Here is a 23,467-nt window from a genome sequence, read left to right as displayed (position 1 = left end):
ATATTTAATGGCCCAGCCTCTACAAGCCTATGTGGTAAATTTCAAGATTCACTCCCCTGATCTCTGTCTTAAATGTGTGACCCCCTCATTCTGAGATGATGCTCTCTGTTACCAGACTTTCCCCGAAGGGAGCCAATCTCTCCACATCTATCCTGTTAATTCCCCAAGGAATAAAGATTCAATAATGTCTCCTGTTATTTTTCTGAACTCCAATGAATACAGACTGAACCTCTCCTCATAAGACAGTTCTTCCATATGTGGTATTAGCCTCATGAACCATCTCTGGGCTGTCTCCAATGCCATTATATCATAGATAAGAGGTCCAAAACTCTTCACAGTATTCCAGTCACCTAACTAGTGCCTTGTACGGTTCTGTTAAAACCTCTCTGTTTTTATACTCCATTCCCTTTAGATGAAAGCCAGTAGACCATTTGCCTTATTCACCCTTTCAGTCCAGTTTTCTTCTTATGTTCAGTGGAGCTGACCTGTGTCCTGCTATTGACACTTAATCTGGATCGATCTCCTTTCTCTACAACCATCCCCTTTTCCTTTTCTCTGTGACACCTGTGATCTCTAATCTCGCTTGCTTGTTAACCTCCCCGACCTTTGCTTATGTTCCATTAGATCCTGTAACTCTTGCTACAGGACAAAACCTGTCACTTTCTCACCTCCCCCTTTAGTTTGGAAGAAGAGTCATACTGGACTTGAAACATTAACTCTATTTCTGTCTCCACAGATGCTGCCAGACCTGCAGAGTTTCTCCAGCATTTTCTGTTTTAATTATTCGCTCTTGTATTTTATTACTGTGATTGAACCCTGTCCATGAGGAGCATGAATGGCTCACTGTTTCATTGGCCAGTCACCCCTCAGTCTGTGCAAGCACAGTCCCAGACTGGGAGGATTGAAAGTCTGTTTTTGCCTGATAAATGTCTGGGAGTGGCAGTGGGCTCTGCTTTGGAGAAGGTTCCCAGCAAATAATTATACAAACTTGAAAGTACACTTTGCTTTGAGCCTGTGTCCCTCCCCAGTCTAATTTCCAAGAGCCTGACCAGTGCCTGAATTTACCTCTAAAGCAGCCCATGCTGTGATGTTATACAGACTGTTTATCAGTACGTAAATAATTCCCATTGTTGTGAGTGCACTTGTCTCCTGGTGCCCAGGCACTGGAGGGCACTGCCTGTCTACATCTGTGTCTGTCAAGGGATGTTTTCATATCTGTGCTGAACACAATCATACATCCTGTCAGCAACTACCTGTATACAGAGCAGACAGCGGTCAAACACTCGCTTGCTGCCTGCCCGCATTACTGGGTGCAGGGATGAGTCGCAGATGTCTGTACTCCAAACGTAGCTGTGAGTGTCTCTGTTTGCAAATATGTCCACATGACAATGTACTCGCCTGGTTTAACTGCTCACCTGAAATCACCTCTTGTTCGTACTTTGTGCTGAATCCTCTGCTTTATCCAATGCACTCGTCTCCAAACATTGGGTAGAACCTGCCCTTGAATTACAAGGCTCTGGGCTCAATTGTGGGTGAGGTCCAGGACTCAGCAGTGCGGCGCTGCGCTGTCGGAGGGTCAGTGTTGAGGGAGCGCCATGCTGTCAGACAGGCCAGGTCTTGTGTGAGACTTGAAAGCAAGATCCCATTTGCCTGCTGAGATGGATTGAAGAGATCTCATGGGACTGTTTCGAAGTGGAGTGTGGTGTATAGAAGGTAGCAGTATTGTTCTGCAGATGAATTCCTGCTGTGCCATAGCCTAAATTACCTTCCAATGTTCCTGCCATTGCTGCTCAATTGTCTTCCCTGTTAGGCGATCCTTCCAATCAACTCTGGCTAGCTCCTACCTCGAGTCTTTTTCCTTAATTAAAGGGCTATGGGGAGAGTGCAGGGAAGTGGAGTTGAAATGCCCGTCAGCCATGATTTAAATGGCGGAGTGGACTTGATGGACCGAATGGCCTTACTTCCACTCCTGTGTCTTATGGTCTTAATTGTAATATCATTGCATCTCATTCAAGCTGCTTCTTCTCAAACTAGGGTGAATTCTATCATATATTATGGTCACTGGTCCCTAAGGGTTCCTTCAACTTAAGCTCCATAACTCAGTCTGCCTCATGACGCTTCACCAAATCTAGAATTACCTGTTCCCTCGTGGGCTGTACCATAACCTGCTCCAAAAAAGCCATGTCAGACATTCCATGAATTTCTTTGCTTCAGAACTATAAACCTGATTTTCTAGAATTAGAATAGAAATGATTTGTTATGTGTACTTTTACATGAGAAATATAATGAAAACTTTAAGTTGCCACACAACCCCTATATTAATGACAGAAATCATACATAGTAAAATAAAATTGAGCCCAAGTTCCTCATAGTTCACTTAATGGCTCCTGGGCTCAGGGAAAGCTGATTTTAGGAATGTTGGAAAACCCTTAAGATGCAGCCAGGCCAAGACTGAGACCCCTACTCCAGGCCAACACTGCCATTTTAAGCTGGAAGCCCCCTCGTTACTGAGCTGGAAAAAAGCACCCGTTCCCTATCCAATTCCCCCTCAGACACTGCCGCTGATCTGCCCTCTGTCTCTTTCATCAACTCTTCCACACCATCAGGAGCCCAAGGCTAGCTGTTGACCTGGAGTCTCGGCTCAGCCTGGGACCTGTACCTCACTCACCGGGAGACCCTGGGTTGGAGTGGAGTCATGTCCAGCTCACCCTGGCATTGCTGCTCCTTCACTCACCACACTCCAGGCTTTAAAGAAAAATAGCAAAAGTAAAAAGAAAAAAAGAGACAGCCAACAGGAGCGGACGAGCCCTGGGCTCAACTCTCCTACTCTGTTGTCATCTTGGATCTTTCCCAGTCCACCTGCATATTGAAGTCTCCAAAGATTATTGTAATAGTGCCTTTCTTCCATGCCTTTTCTATCTTTTTGGTTTATTTTTCTCTCTGCATCCTGACTACTGCTAGGAGTCTCATCAGGGTCCTTTTTCCCCCGTGCAGTCCCTCAAATCCCCCACATGGATTCTCTGCCTTTCAATTCTATCACTTTTTGCTATTGATTTAATCTCATTTCTTATTAAACAAAACACTCCTTCTGCCCATCTGCTTGTCCTTTTGACATGACATATCCTTGGATATTGAGTTCACAGCCCTGATCCCCTTGTAGCCATGTCTCTGTGATACCCACAACATTGTACCTGCTGATTCCATCTGTTCTACAAGCTCATTTACCTTGTTTTGTATACTATGCGTATTTAAGCACAACAGTCCTGTGCTGACTGCTCCCCTTCTCGTAGTTCCTCCGCCCGCCCTCTCTGTCCCTGTTGGCCTGGAATGATCTGCAGTTTCTCCAGGTTAACGTTGGGTCTCTGTCCCCGCAATCTCATTTCTTTTTGGGATTGATGACTCCTGTGCCCGCAGCAGGTGTCTGACATTGAACCCTTTACAACCAGATTTCATTGAATGATGGAATGGTTCCCATGCAGGGGTCTATTCAGCCCAATGTGCTACACTCAGTGCCATCACAAAGAGAACTTCTTCCCAGCTCCGTTACATCACTTGAATCCACTCCAGCTTCAGCTCATCTGCAGCTGAAACCCTCACTCAGGTCTTACACTCACCTATTCCCACACAGTCCACACCATGCCGTCAATAAACCTGACAGCATCAGACTCTTGCCACAATATGTTGCCTGTTATCCTTGTTTGCTGAGCCACGCTGGCTTCGGCTGCAGCCTAGCTTTGATTTTAACCTTATGCAATTTCAGTTTCCTCTCCATCCATGATGTGCCCTGCCTTGTGCCTATAATTTCCTGCAGCCTTAACTCTCTGAACCCTCCTGCAGTCCCCTTGGGTAGCTCCAGTTTTTGTCCCCACACCACTGATGGCCGATGACCCAATCTCTGAAACTGCCTCCCTCTCCTTCTCTCTTCTTTTATCTCGATTCTTCTTTGAGATGTTCCTTTTAAACAAACTCTTTTGTCAACTTATTGCTCACCTGATCTTTTGTCAGCCTGAAAATTGCACCAGTGAGGTGGCTTGGGAAATCATGCTACATTAAAATTGCAAATTCATCTTGTTTTAGATTTCACTCTTTGCTGTTAACAAACAGACACAAATTGTGACTTCAGTGGGAGGCAGGCTGTTGCTTTGGTCTCATGGGGAAATCTCAATGGCCAAATAGACTGTCAGGAACTCAGTTTGTTTTACTGTTTAGGGTAAGTGGAAATCCACTCCTGCATTGACGAAAGTATGGATTATTGAAGCGTTCACACCAATTCCTGATGTCAGACTTCACGGAACACTGTTCAGAAATGAGCAGGATTTCTTGCTGATGTACCTTTCCAGGGCTGTTTGTGAAGCTGTCCCAGTTTAAAGGAGCAAAAACAGAAGTTGCTGGAAAAGCTCAGCAGGTCTGGCAGCATCTGTGGAGGAGAAAACAGAGTTAATGTTTCGGGTCCGGTGACCCATCCTCAGAACTGATTTTGGCTGGGAAGATGTCAGTTTATATGCAGGAAATAGGGAGGTGGGTGGGGTGGGGAGCAAACAATAGGATAGAGCCCAAAGAGACAGACAGTTGGACAGATAAAGGAGTCGCTAACGATCAGGCTGGGAGGGTGAGTAGTTGTTAATGGGGACTGTTAGTAACTAACAACAGGGGGGTGTGTAATGGCAGGCTGTGTGGTAACAAGGCCCGGTGTGTGGGGTGGGGGGGCTGGGACATGGGAGATTTTAGGCCCTAAAATTATTGAACTCAATATTGAGTACAAAGGGCTGTAGGGTCCCCAAGCGGAAAATGAGGTGTTGTTCCTCCAGCTTGCACTGGGATTCACAGGAACACTGTAGCAAGCCGGAGACAGATGTTGGCCAGGGAGCAGGGTGGTGCGTTGAAGTGGCAGGCAACAGGTAGTTCAGGGTCTATTTTTGCGAGCAGAATGTAGATGTTCTGCGAAGAGCTTGCCAAATGTACGCTTTGTTTCCCCAATTTAGAGGAGACCACATTGTGAGCAGCGAATGCATTAGACTAGATTCTGGGAAGTGCAGGTGAAGTGTTGCTTCACCTGGAAGGTATGTTTGGGCCGTTGGATACTGGGGAGGGGGAAGTAAATGGGCAGGTGTTGTACCTTCGCCAGTTACACGGGAAGGAGCCTTAGGGCTGTGGGGAGGTGTTGGCGGTAAAGGAAGTGTGGACCAGGATGTCCTAAAGGGAACGGTCCCTGCGGAGGACGGACAAGGGGAGGGGAGGGGAATATGTATCTGGTGGTGGCATCTTGCTGGAGGTAGTGGAAATGGCGTCTGATGATCTTCTGGAAGTAGATGCTGGTGGGATGGTAGGTCCCCAACGCCCTCGACCATGTCTCCCGCACTTCCAGCCACACATCCCTCACACTGCTTCCCCGCAATAACTGCCAAAAGAGAATCCCCTTGTCCTCACATACCAGCCCACCAACCTCCGGATACAATGCATCATCCTCCGAAACTTCCGCCATCTACAATCCGACCCCACCACCAAAGACATTTTTCCATCCCCACCCCTGTCTGCTTTCCGGAGAGACCACTCTCTCCGTGACCCCTTGTTCGCTCCACACTGCCCTCCAACCCCACCACACCCGGCACCTTCCCCTGCAACCGCAGGAAATGCTACACTTGCCCCCACACCACCTCCCTCACCCCTATCCCAGGCCCCAAGATGACTTTCCATATTAAGCAGAGGTTCACCTGCACATCTGCGAATGTGGTATACTGTATCCATTGTACCCGGCGTGGCATCCTCTACATTGGGGAAACCAAGCGGAGGCTTGGGGACCGCTTTGCAGAACACCTCTGCTTGGTTCATATTAAACAACTGCACCTCCCAGTCGCGAACCATTTCAACTCCCCCTCCCATTCCTTAGACGATATGTCCATCCTGGGCCTCCTGCAGTGCAAGAATGATGCCACCCAAAGGTTGCAGGAACAGCAACTCATATTCTGCTTGGGAACCCTGCAGCCCAATGGTATTAATGTGGATTTCACAAGCTTTAAAATCTCCCCTCCCCCAACTGCATCCCAAAACTAGTCCAGCTTGTCCCTGCCTCCCTAACCTGTTCTTCCCTTCACCTATCCCCCCCTCCTACCTCAAGCTGCACCTCCATTTCCTACCTACTTACCTCATCTCGCCCCCTTGACCTGTCCATCCTCCCCAGACTGACCTATCCCCTCCCTACCTCCCCAACTATACTCTCCTCTCCACCTATCTTCTCCTCTATCCATCTTCAATCCCCCTCTCCCCCTATTTCAGAACCCTCGCCTCATCTCCCTTTTCTGATGAAGGATCGGCCCGAAATGTCAGCTTTTGTGCTCCTGAGATGCTGCTTGGCCTGCTGTGTTCATCCAGCTCCACACTTTGTTATCTCGGATGCTGCAGCATCTGCAGTTCCCATTATCTCTAGGCTACAATTGGGATAGGTGAGGATCAGTTTCCAGTGAGTGAGTGAGTTGTGTGTATGTGTATATATATCTTTGGGAGCACATGTAAAGAACTGGGATGTGTGTGTGTGTTTGGGGGTGTTGTCCACACAGTCATTGTGCTGCTCTATGCCTGTCTTTGGGCACTGTCAGTACTGTTCTGTTAGCTCATGGGAGGATCCCTGACACTGCAGGGACTGTCTGTTACCATTCTGGTCCTACCCCCTCGCTGTTGCCAGTGTTCCTGTATCTCTGCTGTGCAATGGCGCAGTGTTACCAACATGCTTGTTATTTTAATGTGACAGATGGTCTCGCCGTGATTATTCTAACCACTGGTGTTTTCTTTTTGTTTTAATTTTGATTTCCACCTGACAGCGGTTCTATGTGGCTACTTCCCGGCAGCTGAAGCGCCTGGAGTCTGTCAGCCGCTCACCCATCTACTCGCACTTCTCAGAGACCATCACCGGCTCCAGTGTCATCCGAGCATATGGGAGGCAGAACAACTTCATCCTGATGAACGATAACAAAGTTGATGCAAACCAGAAGAGTTATTACCCGGGCATTGTGTCAAACAGGTGAGACAGAGATCCCAGGACGTCGTGAGCACATTGTCATCCTCCACCTACACAGAAACATTTGACCTATCTGCTCCCTGCTGCACTTTCTACTCTGCACAATTCTCTTTCCATCCCTATCTATCACAATTACCTTCTATTCCTTCCTCCCTCGTGTGTTTATCCCGCTTACCCTTCAATATCCCTGTACCACTAACGGTCTCTGTGAGAGTGAGTTCTACATTCATCCCACTCTCTGGCTAGTTTCACCTCATTCTCAATTAGTTTTGTTTGTGACTCTCATTGATGGCCGCTAGTTCTGTGAAAATATCTTTCCATGTCTATCCTTTCCGTAATTTTAAAATGACCTGTATCAGGTCACACCCTCAGTCTTCTCATCTCTAAAGAAAAATGCCTCTTCAATCTTTTCTGATAGATATAACTGCTCTGTTCAGGGTTTGTTTTAGAAATCTGTCTTGCACCACCTCTAGTGCCTCCACATACTTTGAAATTCTGAATAATTCTGGTCTTCATGCCAAATCAAGTGTGGACTAACCAAATAAAAGCAAATTATTAGAGATGCTGGAAATTTGAGGCATACAGATTACTGGATAAACTCAGCAGGTCTAGCAGCATCTTGGAAAGACTTACCGTTCGGGTCTGGTATGGATCATCTTTGGAACTGAAGGTTTAACCAAGATTGGATACAAGTGTAACATAATTCTCAATTCTATCCCTCTCAAAACGAACCGTGGTGGGAGAGATGAGTCTCCAGTGATAATTGATGTTGGGATTGGCAGGGGGTACGCTGTTAATGGAGGGTGTGGAAAAGAGAGGTTTGGGGAAGTGGAGAGAGATGGAGTCTGGTGGTGGGTGGGAAGAGTGATCTGGGCTGTGCGGTTCAGACTGAGAACTGGGGAAGAGTATGTGCAGCAGGTGCTGGGAGTTGCAGAGCTCCCATCCAGCTCTGATTCTTCTCCCTGCTCCTCAGATGGCTTGGCATCCGGATTGAGTTTATCGGTAACTGCATCGTCCTTTTTGCTGCCCTCTTCGCTGTGATTGGCCGAGCTCATCTGAACCCAGGGATTGTTGGCCTGTCCGTATCCTATGCTCTGCAGGTAAGGACCCCCTCCATCCTCCATGCAAAACATCACCTGTCTTAGCTTTCAATTTTATCTTTCGCTGTCCCTCTGGACGTCTCAAAGTTCCTCCAAGCTGAGGAAATATCTTACTCCATGTCACGAAAGGAAACTCGGCAACCAATTCGTGCATAGCAAGTCCTCGCAGATACAATGACATAATCACTGGATAATTTGATCCAATGATATAAAGTGATGAATAAATATTGGCCATTGGACACTAAGGAGAACTTGCCTCTTCTGGGGGAAATCTGTCAGGGATTTCATCTTCTTGAGGTCTGATGTCATCAGTCACAAGCAAATGGAGGAACTGGAGTAGGCCATTCAGGACCTCCAGCCTTTGTCGCCATTTAATGGGATCATTGACTGATCCGTGATCCAACTCTAAAGACCCACCTTTGCCCATATTCCTTAACACCTTTGGTTATCAAAAATCCACCACCCTCCCAATTTAAATTTAACTGAACTTGCACCAATAGCCATTTTTGGAAGCAACCTCAAGTTTTTAACCATGTGCAAAAATGTGTCCTAATTTCATTCCTAAAATGGCAGAATCTAAATTTTAAACTGTGCCATATCATCCTAGACACCCCAGGTGGCAGAATCAGATTCTTGTTTCAGGTTGATGACCTCTTCATCAGAAGCCTCTCCACAAGCTGCTGTAGAACCTCCTGAGTATTTCAGCACTTTGTTTTCATTTCAGAACAAAAACTTATCAGTTATTTTTATCTACTCCACTGTTACCTTCAATACCCTAAAAACATACAACAAAATTTTTTTTAATCCATTCATGGGATGTGGGCATCACTGGCCAGACCAGCATTTAATGCCTGTCTCTTAAGAAGGTGCTGCTGAGCTGCCTTCTTGAACTGCTACAGTCTGTTTGCCATAGGTGGACCACAATGCTATTAGGGAGGGAATTCCAGGATTTTGACCCAGTGACACTGAAGGAACAGCGATTATATTTCCAAGTTAGGATGGTGAGTGGCTTGGCGGGCAGCATATTCCCATATCTCTGCTGCCTTTGTCCTTCTAGCTGGAGGTGGTCATGGGTTTGCAAGGTGCTGTCCAAGGCCCCTCAGTGCATTTTGTACACATTGCTGCTACTGAGCATCTACAACACAGAATAAAGCTGACACCTCGATTTCATAATGGTTTGTAGAATTAGCAAATTTGATTCTGGGAATTGCTGAATTAGGAGGCTTGTATTAAATTACTAGAATGTTCTGTCTAATTGTACAGGTAACCATGTCTTTAAACTGGATGGTGAGGATGACATCTGACCTGGAATCTAATATAGTGGCAGTGGAAAGAGTTAAGGAGTATTCAGAAACCGAAACAGAGGTATGTAACTCACTAAACTCCAGATGTTTTGTTGTAGCTGAGGAGGAGGTGAATGTTGGAGTCGAAGGTTTGAATACCGTTCAAGCAAGCTGCTTTGTCCTGGATGGTGTCAACTTTTTTGAGCATTGTTGGAGCTGCACTGATCCAGGCAATTGGGGAATATTCCATCACACTCCTGACTAGCAGATGGTGGACAGGCTTTGGGGAGCTGGTAAGTGTTATGCACGACAGAATTCCAAGCCTCTAGCCTGGTCTTGTATAACCCCACCCCCCCATTGACTATTGATGAATGATGGTAATGCCCTTGAATATTAAGGGAAGCTGGCTGGATTCCTTCTTGTTACACACAGTAGTTGTTTGGCATGGAAGTTACTTCCCCGTAATCAATCCTAACCTGAATCGTGCTTAGGTCTTTCTGCATTTGTGCAGTCATCAGTGAACATCCCCATGTCTGAACTTATGATGGAGGGAAGATCATTGAAGCAGCTGGAGATGGTTGGGCCCAGGACACTACCCTGAGGAGCTCCTGCAGAGATGTCCTGGAGCTGAAATGACTGATCTCCCACAACCACGACCATTTTCCAATGTGTCAGGTATGACCCCCAGCCATGGAGAGTTTGCCTGATTTCAGTTTTGCTTGGGCTCCTTGATGCCCTTTGTTCCACATCAGAGAGCAGATCCCAAAATGGTTGGTTAGAAATTTTCCCAAGACCTCCCTGTAGATGGCTGTAGCACTGAGGAGACTGTGCATTTAGGGTAACGTGATGAGGTCTCGATACATATTCACTCATCATATTAATCTTCTCATTCTCCACCAGCTCAGCATGGGCTTTAAACAAAATGAGTGATGCCGAGCAGAGGCTGAATGACCCTAATCCCTTTGTCTAATTGCAGGCTGCATGGGTAATTGAGAGTAATCGCCCTCCAGAGTCCTGGCCACAGGCAGGAAATGTTGAGTTTAAAGGATACAGTGTACGGTACCGAGAGGGTCTGGACTTGGTTCTCAAGGGCCTCCATCTGAACGTGCACGGTGGAGAAAAGGTGGGCAATGGAAACCATCCACAGGTCATCAGAAACAGATAAACTAAATAGTCTTATTCCATTTAATGCTTACCCTGTGCGTGGAACTGCAGGAGGTGGGCAAGATATTGAATGAATAGTTCACGTCAGTATTTACAATAGAGAAAAACATGGAAGCAATGGATCGTGGGGAAATAAATAGCTCTCAAAGAGCTCATATTACAGAAGAGGTTGTGCTGGAATTCTTAAAACGCATGAAGGTAGATAAATCCTTGGGACCCGTTCAGGGTTTCCCAGAAATTTGGGAAGCTGGGGAGGAGATTGCTGGGGCCTTTGCTGAGATATTTGTATCATTAACAGCCACAGGTAAGGTGCCAGAATTCTCTCATTTCACTAATGTGGTGCCACTATTTTAAAAAGGTTGTAAGGAAAAGCCAGGGAACAGACCGGTGAGCCTTGGGTGGTTAAGTTGTTTGAGGGGACAAAATTTACGTATTTGGAAAGGCAGGGACTGATTAGGGATAGTCAACATGGCTTTGTGCTTGGGAAAGTGTGTCTCACTAACTTGACTGAGTTTTTGAAGAGGTGACAAAGAAGAGTGATGAAGGCAGAGCAGTAAACTTCCACACAGGCTTCAACGAAGCGCTTGACAAGGTTCCACATGGTGGACTGGTTAGCAAGGTTAGATCATGTGGGATCAAGGGGGACGCTAGTCAACTAGATACAAAATTGGTTTGAAGGTAGGAGACAGAGGTTGGTGGTAGTGAAGGGTTGCTTTTTGCAATGGAGGCCTGTGATCAGCTGTTTGCCATGAGGATCAGTACTGGGTCTGTCATTTACGTAAGTGATTTGGATGCAAATATAGGAGGTAAGGTTCGTAAGTCTGCAGATAACACCAAAATTGCTGATGTTGTGGACAGTGAAGTACAAAGGGACATTGATCAGATGGGCTGGTGGGCCAAAGAGTGGAAGATGGAGTTTAATTTAGATAAATGTGAGGTGCTGCATTTTGGAAAGGCAATCCAGGGCAGGGCTTATACAGTGATAATGGGAACTGCAGATACTGGAGAATCCAAGGTAACGAAGTGTGGAGCTGGGTGAACACAGCAGGCGAAGCAGCATCTCAGGAGCACAAAAGCTGACGTTTCAGGCCTAGACCCTTCATCAGAGAGGGGGATGGGGTGAGGGTTCTGGAATAAATAGGGAGAGAGAGGGGGAGGCGGACCGAAGATGGAGAGAAAAGAAGATAGGTGGAGAGGAGAGTATAGGTGGGGAGGTAGGGAGGGGATAGGTCAGTCCAGGGAAGACTGACCGGTCAAGGAGGCGGGATGAGGTTATTAGGTAGGAAATGGAGGTGCGGCTTGAGGTGGGAGGAAGGGATAGGTGAGAGGAAGAACAGGTTAGGTAGGCGGGGACAAGCTGGGCTGGTCTTGGGATGCGGTGGGGGAAGGGGAGATTTTGAAGCTGGTGAAGTCCACATTGCAGCCCAATGGGCTGCAGGGTTCCCAAGCGGAATATGCGTTGCTGTTCCTGCAACCTTCGGGTGGCATCATTGTGGCACTGCAGGAGGCCCATGATGGACATGTCGTCTAAGGAATGGGAGGGGGAGTTAAAATGGTTCGCGACTGGGAGGTGCAGTTGTTTATTGCGAACTGAGCGTAGGTGTTCTGCAAAGCAGTCCCCAAGCCTCCGCTTGGTTTTCTAAGGAATGGGAGGGCGAGTTAAAATGGCATGCAACTAGGAGGTGGTGTCCACTGTACCCGCTGTGGCTTCCTCTACATCGGGGAAACCAAGCGGAGGCTTCGGGGACCGCTTTGCAGAACACCTCTGCTCGGTTCGCAATAAACAACTGCACCTCCCAGTCGCGAATCATTTTAACTCCCCCTCCCATTCCTTAGATGACATGTCCATCATGGGCCTCCTGCAGTGCCACAATGATGCCATCCAAAGGTTGCAGGAACAGCAACTCATATTCCACTTGAGAACCCTGCAGCCCAATGGTATCAATGTGGACTTCACAAGCTTCAAAATCTCCCCTCCCCCCACTGCATCCCAAAACCAGTCCAGTTCGTCCCCTCCTCCCTAACCTGTTCTTCCTCTCACCATCCCTTCCTCCCACCTCAAGCCGCACCTCCATTTCCTACCTAATAACCTCATCCCACCTCCTTGACCTGTCCGTCTTCCCTGGACTGACCTATCCCCTCCCTACCTCCCCACCTATACTCTCCTCTCCACCTATCTTCTTTTCTCTCCATCTTCGGTCCGCCTCCCCCCTCTCCCTATTTATTCCAGAACCCTCACCCCATCCCCCTCTCGGATGAAGGGTCTAGGCCCAAAACATCAGCTTTTGTGCTCCTGAGATGCTGCTGTGTTCACCCAGCCTCACACTTTGTTATCAGGGCTTATACAGTTACTGGTAGGGCCCTGGAGGGTGTTGCCAAACAGACTGTAGAGTGCAGCTGCACAGCTCCTCGAAGGTGGAGTCGCAGGTAGACAGGGTAGTGAAGCAGCACTTGGTATGCTTGCCTTCTTTGATCAGTGCACCAGTACAGGCGATGGGACATTATGTTGCAGCTGTACAGGGCATTAGTGAGCCACTTTTAGTACACTGCATACAATTCCAGTCACTCATCTAATGGGAAGGATACTGGAGGGAAAGTCCGAACAAGCTGGAGCTGTTTTCCCTGGAGCATTGGAGATCGAGGGGTGACCTTATAGAGGTTTATAAAATCAAGGGGGACATGGATAATGTGAATAGGCAAAATCTTTTTCCCAGGGTTGGGACAAAACTTGAGGGCATAGATTTAAGATGAGAGGGAAAGGATTTAAGAAGAACCCGAGAGGTAACTTTTTCCACGCAGAGGGTGCTGCATGTATGGAACAAGCTGCTGGAAATGGTGGAGGTGGGTAAATTGCAACATTTAAGACATCTGGACAGGTATATGAAAAAGAAGGGTTTAGAGGGATACGCCAAAAGCTGATAGAGGTTAGGTTGGTCTGACGTGCCCATGCAGATCAGAAATCCCACTGAGTCTGTTTCTGTGCTGTATGACTATCAGCCCGCTGGTTCTATTCCTTGTTCTATCATCTGTTTTTCCAATTACTGGATGAATTTAAAAATTAATTAATTTCACTGTAGGTTGCACAGTTGATTTTATTGAAGTGATGTACTCCTCTGAATCTCAGTGGGGGTGTGGGGGAGATGGTTGTAACCACTTTTTTTTTGGGGCTTGGGGGACAGGAAGGTGAGAGATTGTCACAGGCTGGGTGCAGTATTGGTGACCTGATTGAGATGGACAGGGCAGCAAAGGCTGATTCAACTGTTTTCCAAGAGGACACAATGAGGGGGAAAAACAAACTGGGCAAGATTAATGTAATCCTGATCTGAGTGCTCTCAAAGTTGGTTTAAAATGAACAGATTCTCAGCTCCAAGAAGAGAATGAGGTAAATACCTGAACCAGCCACGTAGTCTCTCAGGCTCATGTAGAGCCTTTACCTGTGCTCTGAGATCCTAGTGAAAGGTGATTTAGTTGGGAAGCGAACAGAGGAGCAAGTGGATTTCTCTGCAACTTGTCTGAGGAGCCTCTGAAGAATTGGCAAGACAAGAAAGCAAAGTTTCCAAGAAGGCAGTGAAGTTGAGAGAGCATGAGGAAGACCAGATAGCTAGTGGTGTTGGTTAGAGACAGGAGGATGTGGGGTTAGCTGGTGTATGATTGATCGGTCAAACTTGGGTGAATGGAGCAGCTTGGAACTGTACACACTCACTCACTGTAGAGGTGTGTTGCTAATTATGTCTGTGGTACAGGTCGGTATTGTTGGACGGACAGGAGCTGGCAAGTCTTCGATGACACTGTGCCTCTTCAGAATCATAGAGGCAGCAGAAGGAGAGATTATCATCGATGGGGTAAAGATTGCAGATATTGGGCTTCACGATCTCCGATCAAAACTTACCATCATTCCTCAGGTAATTATCATTACTAACTTTCTGCTGTTACAAATGGGGATTTTTGTCTGTACAGTTAACATAGCTGATACAGTGGGGAGCTGGAGAAACACAGGCCAGGCAGTGTCAGTGAAGTTGGGGAGTTGACATTTCATGCCTAGACCCTTCATCCTGACCCAAAACGTTGACTCTCCTCCTCTGCTGCCTGGCCTGCTGTGTTACTTCAGCTCCACACTGTATCGACTCCAGTAGAGTCTGTGTTGACATAGCTGCTATTGCTGCATTTGTCTATTGGCGGAAGAATCTCTTTAAATTTACCATGGTAACTTTAAAGACAGGGCAAATCTACTCCACACCACTGCGTAGTACTCAAGTGGTAATGCACTAGGAATGTCTGCCTGGATGCTGTGGTGAGGGTTCTCAAAGTGGGTTTATATACCCACACCCTTCTGGCCCCACTCTGTGAATAGCTTCTCCAATCCACCCCAATGCATGATGACACTGAGGAACTCTCTGCAAAGTCCAAGACACCAGCAATCTAGCAACAGTCACTAACCTTTGACCTGACCTTTAACTCGTCAGCATGTCTCTAATTTGGATTGAAGATGAAATCTCAAAGAATGCTCCACTAGCATGTTCAAGAAGAGTTGGTGTTTGCTGGTTTATTTTCAGTAAATCACAGTTTGTAACAAAAAGTACAAACAAATGCATGAGAATGCTACTCAGCCCTTCAAGCCTGCTCGAACCTTTTGAGCTAGTGACTTAGTGAAACCTCAAAGTGATGCTCCTGACTATCCATACTAATCTTTCACCCGTTTGCTTACCAAAAAACTGTACACCTCCAACACTGTCTCTGCCTTTTCATAAAGCGTTCTAGCAACTGATGATCTATTTTGGTCTCTATCTGTTTTACATGGGTGAACAAAGTTCTAGATTGTTCTTGTGGGACAGCCATCCTCCCCATAATCGACACCATCAAAACCCCTCAATCTCATCAAGTCATCTTACTCTATAAAACGTCCACTGGACAGAATCCTACCTGTACATTTTTTCCTTCAAAGACACCATACCCAATTCCAGGTTTTAGTCGAGTAAATCTTCTCCAAACTTTTAACAAACTTACATCCCCTAAATGAGGCCAGCAGTCCTGTACATACTTCTCCAGATGTGATCTCACCAGTACTCTGTAAAACTGAGGTATAACCTGCCTCCTTTGGTATCTTCTCGCAATAAGTCAGCTCTGCAGTCTCTCATTTTAGATAAAGTGCTGCTTTTTATGCTTCCTGCCAAAATGGACAATTTCACATTTCCTACCTTATCCTCTAATTACCCAATCTTTGCGCATTATCCAAACTTATCTTTTAACAGATTCACATCCTCTTCACAACTTCTTTCCAGTTATTTGTATCACCAAGTCTGACAATTCCTTCTGTCCTTCATTCAAGTCATTTCCATAAACTGCAAAGATTTGACATCCCAGCACTGACCCCAATGGCACGCCATTTGTTTCATCTTGCCAAACAAAAAATAGACCCTTTTATGCTTGTTTCTCTTTGCTGTAGCCAAATGTCTATCCACGCCAATATGCTACCTAATACATCTTATTTTCCACATTTTGTCAAGTGTCTTAGAATGCCTTAACAATTTCTGAATGTGAAACTTAAATCTATTCAATGGTGAAGACTCCACGATCCGCTGGGCATAGTTAAGGTTGGGATAAAAGATTTTTCGTTACAGGGAATAGAGGGACATTCAGGAAAATGGATCAGCTGTGATCATTTTGAATAAGCTCACTGGGCCCTATTACTTGAGTTCTCGACAGTTCAGTTCCCAGTGTCAAAACTGGACAGAGTGGACTGCATCATTTCACCACAGCTGGGTATGCCATTACTAATTCCTTATGAATCGTCTGTTCAAGGATCCCGTGCTGTTCTCCGGATCATTAAGGATGAATCTTGACCCCTTCAATCAGTACTCTGAGGACGAAGTTTGGAAAGTTCTGGAACTATCCCATCTCAAACAGTTTGTGAACAGCCTGCCAGCGAAGCTGGAGCACGAATGTTCTGAAGGAGGAGAGAACCTCAGGTAAACCCGACTCTAATGATCAACTTCTTCTCAGCAATTCAGGGTGACACAGTGGTCTCAGACACACTGCTTCAAAATGGCCAAGCCTAAACCTCTTTCTTCACTTTCACTAAATTGTTATACTGGTACAGCGGAAGGTTTACGTCATCCAAACAGCGGCCACAATTCATCAGTCGTGTTATTACAGAAATACCTGTATATCACTGACAAGAAAATGGATTTAGCACTGAACCTTCTTGTAGCACATTTGCTGGTCACAGGCCTCAAGTCTGAAAAGGAACCCTCCATCACCTCCTACCTTCAAAGCAATTTTGTATCCAAATGGCTAGTTCTCCCTGTATTCCATGTGATCCAACCTTGTTAACCAGTCTTCCACATGGATCCTTATTGAAAGCTTTACCAAAGTCCATATAGACATCTGTCACTCTGCCTTCATCAATCCTCTATCACTTCAAAAAAACTCAGTCAAGTTAGGAACAATTTTCCACACATAAAAGCCATGTTGACCATCCCTAATCAGTCCCTACCTTTGCAATACATGTAAATCCTATCCCTCAGAAGCCCCTTCAACAACTTGCCCACAATTGTTGTCAGGCTCACCAGTCCAGCGTTCCCCGACTTTTCCTTACCACCTTTCTTAAACAACCTTCAGTTTTCTAGCACCTCACCCATGGCTATCGATTATGCAAATGTCTCAGCATGGGGCCCAGCAATTAGTTCTAGTTTCCCAGAGTTGTGGGGTACACCTGATCAGGTCCTGAAGATTTAACCACCTTTTGTGTTTGAAGAGAGCCAACACCATCACCTCTGTAAGATGGACATTAATATCTCTCTTCATTTCCAAGTTTTCTAGCTTCCATATACTTCTCCAAGGAATAGTGATGCAAAATATTCATTTAGTATGTCACCCAATCTCCTATGGTTCCACACACAGGCAGCCTATTCTCTTCCTACTTACTCCTTTGTCCTTAATTTATTTGTGGAAATCTTTCTTGGATTCTCCTTAACCCTGTTTGGTAACCTGATTATCCTCGAGTCTATCCCTACTGCCTTTATACTCTGATGGATTCACTCTATCTCTGCTGTCTATGCCTGACAGATGCTTCCTCCTTATTCTTAACCAAAACAGACTTCTCTCGTCATCCAGCATTCCCGACACCTATCAGATTTACCCTTCACCCGAACAGGAACATACTGTCCCTGATAACAAGGTGTGGAGCTGGATGAACACAGCAGGCCTAGCAACATCTCAGGAGCACAAAAGCTGACGTTTCAGGCCTAGACCCTTCATCACATTGTCCCTGGTCCCGTTATCTCATTTATTTGAAGGCTTTTCAGCCTTTCCCTTTTATCTGTGAATATCCAACCCAACTAACTTTAGAAAGTTCTTGCCTAATACTTTCAAAATTGGCCTACCTCCAATTTAGAATTCTGCCTTTTAGATCAGGTCTATCCATTTCCATAGCAATTTAAAAATTAATAGAATTATGTCACTGGCCCCAAAGTGCTTCCCCATTGACACCTCAGTCACTTGCCCTGCCTCATTTCCCAAGATTAGGTCAAGTTTGCCCTTTCTGTCGTAGGTTCAGCCAAATATTGATTTTTTTAAAAATTCTCTTCCATCTAAGCCCTTAGCACTACGGCAGTCCCAGCCTATATTTAGAAAGTTAAAATCCCCTGTCATTACCACATTATTCTTACAGATAACGATGATCTCCTTACAAATTTGCTTCTAAATTTCCTGCTGACCATTTGGATATCTGTAATACAATCCCAAAAGATGATCATCCCTTTCTTATTTAAGTTCCACTCAAGTAACTTCCCTAGACATGCTTTGGGTGCTCAGGTAGTGTTCCCTTTATATCATCTTGTCCACGTGTGGAATCAATTTCTGGTTCATCAAATTGATGCATATCCTAAGTACACCCATGTTATCTCTAGCCAACAACACTGCTCCCCCTTCTTTATAGACCAGTGAGCCTTACCTCAGTTGTTGGTAAAGTGTTGGAAATAGATAGATAGGATTTATCATCTAGAAAAAATAAATTGATTAGGGATAGTCAGCACGGTTTTGTGAAGGGAAGGTCGTGCCTCACAAACCTTAGAGTTCTTTGAGAAGGTGACCAAACAGGTAGATGAGAGTAAACCTGTTGATGTGTATATGGATTTCAGCAAAGCGTTCGATATGGTTCCCCACAATAGGCTATTGTACAAAATGTGGAGGAATGGAATTGTGGGAGATATAGCAGTTTGGATCGGAAATTGGCTTGCTGAAAGAAGACAGAGGGTGGTAGTTGATGGGAAATGTTCATCCTGGAGACCAGTTACTAGTGGTGTACCACAAGGGTCGGTGTTGGGTCCACTGCTGTTTGTCATTTTTATAAATGACCTGGATGAGGGCGTAGAAGGATGGGTTAGTAAATTTGCAGACGACACGAAGGTCGGTGGAGTTGTGGATAGTGATGAAGGATGCTGTAGGTTGCAGAGAGACATAGATAAGCTGCCGAGCTGGGCTGAGAGGTGGCAAATGGAGTTTAATGCGGACAAGTGTGAGGTGATGCACTTTGGTAGGAGTAACCCGAAGGCAAAGTACAGGGCTAATGGTAAGATTCTTAGTAGTATAGATGAGCAGAGAGAGCTCTGTGTCCATGTACACAGATCCTTGAAAGTTGCCACCCAGGTTGACAGGGTTGTTAAGGCAGAGTGTTTTAGCTTTTATTAGAGGGATCAAGTTCCAGAACCAAGAGGTTATGGTGAAGCTGTACAAAACTCTGGTGCGGCCACACTTGGAGTATTGCGTACAGTTCTGGTCACTGCGTTATAAGAAGGATGTGGAAGCTTTGCAAAGGGTGCAGAGGAGATTTACTAGGATGTTGCCTGGTATGGAGGGAAGGTCTTACAAGGAAAGGCTGAGGGACTTGAGACTGTTTTCATTAGAGAGGAGGCTGAGAGGTGACTTAATTGAAACATATAAAATAATCAGAGGTTTAGATAGGGTGGATAGGGAGAGCCTTTTTCCTAGGATGGTGACGGCGAGCACGAGGGGGCATAGCTTTAAATTGAGGGGTGAAAGATATAGGACAGATGTCAGAGGTAGTTTCTTTACTCAGAAGTAAGGGAATGGAACGCTTTGCCTGCAACAGTAGTAGATTCGCCAACTTTAGGTACATTTACGTCGTCATTGGATAAGCATATGGAGGTACATGGAATAGTGTAGGTTAGATGGGCTTCAGATCGGTATGACAGATTGGCACAACAGAGGGCCGAAGGGCCTGTGCTGTGCTGTAATGTTCTATGTATGTTCTCTGTCTTGCGCAACCCCCCCCCCCCTTTCTATTCAATCCTGGAACATTAGGCTGCCAGTCCCGTCCATACCTGAGCCACATCTCCGTGATAGCTATCTCAGCTCCACATTCCCAGCCGTGCCCCAAATTCATCTGCCTTACCTACCAGGCCTCTTACACTGAAATAAATGAAGTCTTACCTTGTTTTCTGCTTTGTTGCCTGCCTTGACTATTTGACTTACTGCTTTCCCCATCTGCATCAGCCTCAGACTGATCCCTTTTCTCATTCAAATCCTTCTGATCAGCTCTAGCTAATCTCACTAGGTATTAATCACCTTCCAGTTCAGGTCCAACTCACTGTCCTTATACCAGGTCACTTCTACCCTAGAAGAGATTCCAATGATCTGAAAATGTGAACCATTCTCCCCTGCACCAGCTCCTATTTTTAACCTCCTGCCTAATTTCCTATTTGGTCTCAAGCTCGTCTTTTTCTCACGTCATTAGTTCCAATGTGTACAATGACTTCCTGCGCTTCTCTTTTTGACCCCCGCCCCTGCAACCTTTGGGAAAGCCACGAGAGACTCCTGCACTCACTGCCTATTCTCCCAGATGTAGCCCATCTACCTGATTCTATTTGCAGTTTTTCTACCCTCCCGAAACTACCATCCATCAGACCCACAGCTCCTGTAAATCCCTCACTGCAGCAGCAGTTATAGACAACCTATCCATGCAATCCAATAGGATTCACAACCAAACACACTTCCTGCAGACATAATCATCAGGAACATTGAAATTCATCCACATTTGACAGGAAGAACACGAAGGTGCAAAGATGGTCTTTAACAATCTGAAGACCCAGCAAATAGCACAGTCTTACTGCTCCAGGCTAACTCGGTACCTAAGATTTACTACTTTAAAAAGTTGAGGCACAGATCTCAAATGAAACACAAAATTTCACTGTGTTAATCAGTACAGATTAACAAACCATATGGTTAGACTTAAGAACCACAACTTTTTCCCCTGCTGTGAGGAGTTTAAGGTCAGCTGGAAATGTCACCATTTACTTATTTTTCTCAGAGAACACCAATGTCCACAGATGTTTGAAACTAAACAGCAGAGAGTCAGCTATGGAAGTTCACTGCTTCTTTCACCCCTCCCACCTCCCACATGGTTCCTGCTCCTTCTCATTTTATAGTACCATTGTTGTAATTGTTTTCTCCCCCCCCCCCCAAAAAAAGTTCCATAACAATGCAACAACTTGAGTGATTACTGCCCCAAGAAATCAAGAAAATCAGCACAAACACCTAAAGGAGCAGCTCTTACAGCCATAATTTTCTATGGTGTTTTTATGATTATCTAGAATCCCACTGCAGTGAAATAAATCGTTTTGTTTCTAAAACATAGAACATTACAGCACAGTACAAACTCTTCAGCACTCAATGTTGCACCAACCTGTGAAACTAATCTGAAGCCCATCTAACCTACACTGTTCCATAATCATCTGTATGTCTATCCAGAGTCCATTTTAAATGCCCTTAAAGTTGGTGAGTCTACTACTGTTGCAGGCAGGGCATTCCATACCCTTACTGCTCGGAGTAAAGTTTCTGTTGCTAAACCGGAAGTTGATTCCACACGTGGACAGGAAGATATAAAGGGAACACTACCTGAGCACCCAAAGAACACCTTTTAGGGGTAAAATTCTGGATCTGCATTACTCTGTTGAATAGCAGTGAACATATCACTGCAAACCAATGGTGTTTGTCCAGTGGTTTAAACAGAAGGGTACAGGGAAGGGGCTGTTATTGATTACTAGTTTAGTTACTTGGGACAACTTAGAATAGAAGGTTGAGTTAGGACTTGATATTTCTACAGATCAGGACTATGCTTACAGGAAAGTGCAGTCTGTTGTTGAAATGATTCAGAAACTGCTCTGATTAAAGCCCAACAGTTAAGGAATTTACATTGTGCTAATAAAGCAGAAATATAAAATCAGATCTTGGCAACGGCAAGCACAATAATGTTTTTCAGGGAAGGAAATCTGCCACCCTTAACCTAGTCTGGTCTACATGACCCCAGACCCACTGTGGTTTACTCCCAACATAGCCTATGGACTGCAGCTCGTCAAGGCAGCAGCTTCAAGGACAATTGTGGTCAGGCAATAAATGCTGGCCTAGCCAGTTACACCCGCATTCCAGAAATGTTTAATAAAACCTGTTCTTTAAATGGCCTAGTCAGTCACTCAGTTGTAGCCTATTTTGCCAATAGGTAATACAGACTGGCCTTACCAGTGACATCACTGGGACCAGAACAGAGAGCCCATTTTGTACCTGACTCAAATGTTAAATAGGACGCAGAATGAAAAACCAAATATTTCAGTGTCATGAGCATCAGTTCTTGACGGAATTAGTCTTGGCTGTGACTTCATGCCAATGCCCTGCTTGTGTGTGAAAGTGGTCACTTTGTGCTAGGTTACAGAATCCGGTCACACAAAAGCTACAATGCAACAGTAGTCAGCAGCACTTTTCACCATGGTTAATGACTCTGAAAACCATTCCCTCAGTTTCCCTGTTTGAATTTGAATTCCTTACTTTATCCCTCAATAGTGTGGGGCAAAGGCAGCTTGTGTGCCTTGCAAGAGCCCTCCTTCGAAAGACACGGATTCTGATTCTTGATGAGGCTACTGCTGCTGTCGACCTGGAGACTGACGACTTGATACAGTCGACCATCAGGACACAGTTTGAGAACTGTACTGTTCTCACCATTGCACATCGTTTGAACACAATCATGGATTACACCAGGTGAGACAGTGTGACCATTTAAAATCAATAACATGACAGTGGATTCAGCCTGCAAGTAACCATCTAATGACCAGTGAATGATTTTACTCAACTTTCTTTCTGGCAGGGTCTTGGTGCTGGAGAGGGGGAGGATAGCAGAGTTTGATACACCAAGTAATCTCATTGCACAGAAAGGAATCTTCTACAACATGGCTAAGGATGCTGGGCTGGCATAAGCTAAACCATTACAAACCTTTGCAAAGATGGTAGAGAACCTGGGCACCATGCTGCGAATTAAGAGCTTAAGACCAACTGGTTCCGAGGTTAATGCTAAAGAAAATCCATTCTCGCTCAGGAGACCAAGAGATTGCTTCTTTTTTTAGAAAATCACTGAACAGCACTCTTTCTATTTTTGTACTTGATGTATTTATACGTTAAGCATTTAAGTGCAGGAGTTTGATTCTTTGTAAATATAACCCCTACAGGACTTTGCTGTTTCAATAAAACAAGATTTTTACTAAAGGCATGTCCGTGTGAGTATGAGTGTGAACCTGTCAGCACCATGGTAAGAGAGGAATTAGGAAACAAGCTGTTTCACTGAGAACAGTTATCAGACTCCCTATACCAAGCAGAATTCAGCTAGTAAAGTAGCCAATACACCAGCATACAAATAACATGTAATTATAATAACTCTGACAACATCCGAATGCTGGTTTGATGATCCAAGTGACTGCTGCATTCACTTTTCCAAGTGTTTTCCAGCCAATGAAACCGTCAAAGGCATACAGATTACCACAAAGATGCAAACAATGGGTTTTTTTTCATGGAATGTGGACATTGTTGGTGAGGTAGGCAGTTGCTGTCCATCCCTAATTGCCCTT

At 45.4% G+C, this 23,467-nt stretch overlaps 1 protein-coding gene across 1 annotated transcript in view; it reads left to right on the top strand.

Moving 5' to 3' along the window:
- The window catches only part of LOC125463615 (ATP-binding cassette sub-family C member 3), a 145,522-nt gene extending 122,414 nt beyond the window's left edge, over positions 1-23,108 (top strand). The window contains exons 16-23 of the mRNA XM_059653855.1: positions 6,816-7,015; positions 7,986-8,112; positions 9,376-9,477; positions 10,372-10,518; positions 14,303-14,461; positions 16,359-16,525; positions 22,413-22,607; positions 22,714-23,108. Coding sequence (XP_059509838.1) covers positions 6,816-7,015; positions 7,986-8,112; positions 9,376-9,477; positions 10,372-10,518; positions 14,303-14,461; positions 16,359-16,525; positions 22,413-22,607; positions 22,714-22,822 — 1,206 coding nt within the window. The 3' untranslated portion in view covers positions 22,823-23,108. The remainder of the gene's footprint in view (positions 1-6,815; positions 7,016-7,985; positions 8,113-9,375; positions 9,478-10,371; positions 10,519-14,302; positions 14,462-16,358; positions 16,526-22,412; positions 22,608-22,713) is intronic.
- Positions 23,109-23,467: the final 359 nt, after the last annotated feature.

The sequence above is a fragment of the Stegostoma tigrinum genome, chromosome 22, assembly GCF_030684315.1.
Source record: "Stegostoma tigrinum isolate sSteTig4 chromosome 22, sSteTig4.hap1, whole genome shotgun sequence".
NCBI classification, from domain to species: domain Eukaryota; kingdom Metazoa; phylum Chordata; class Chondrichthyes; order Orectolobiformes; family Stegostomatidae; genus Stegostoma; species Stegostoma tigrinum.
The sequence above is the reverse complement of the archived record's forward strand: the minus strand, read 5'-3'. Positions and strand labels throughout refer to the sequence as shown.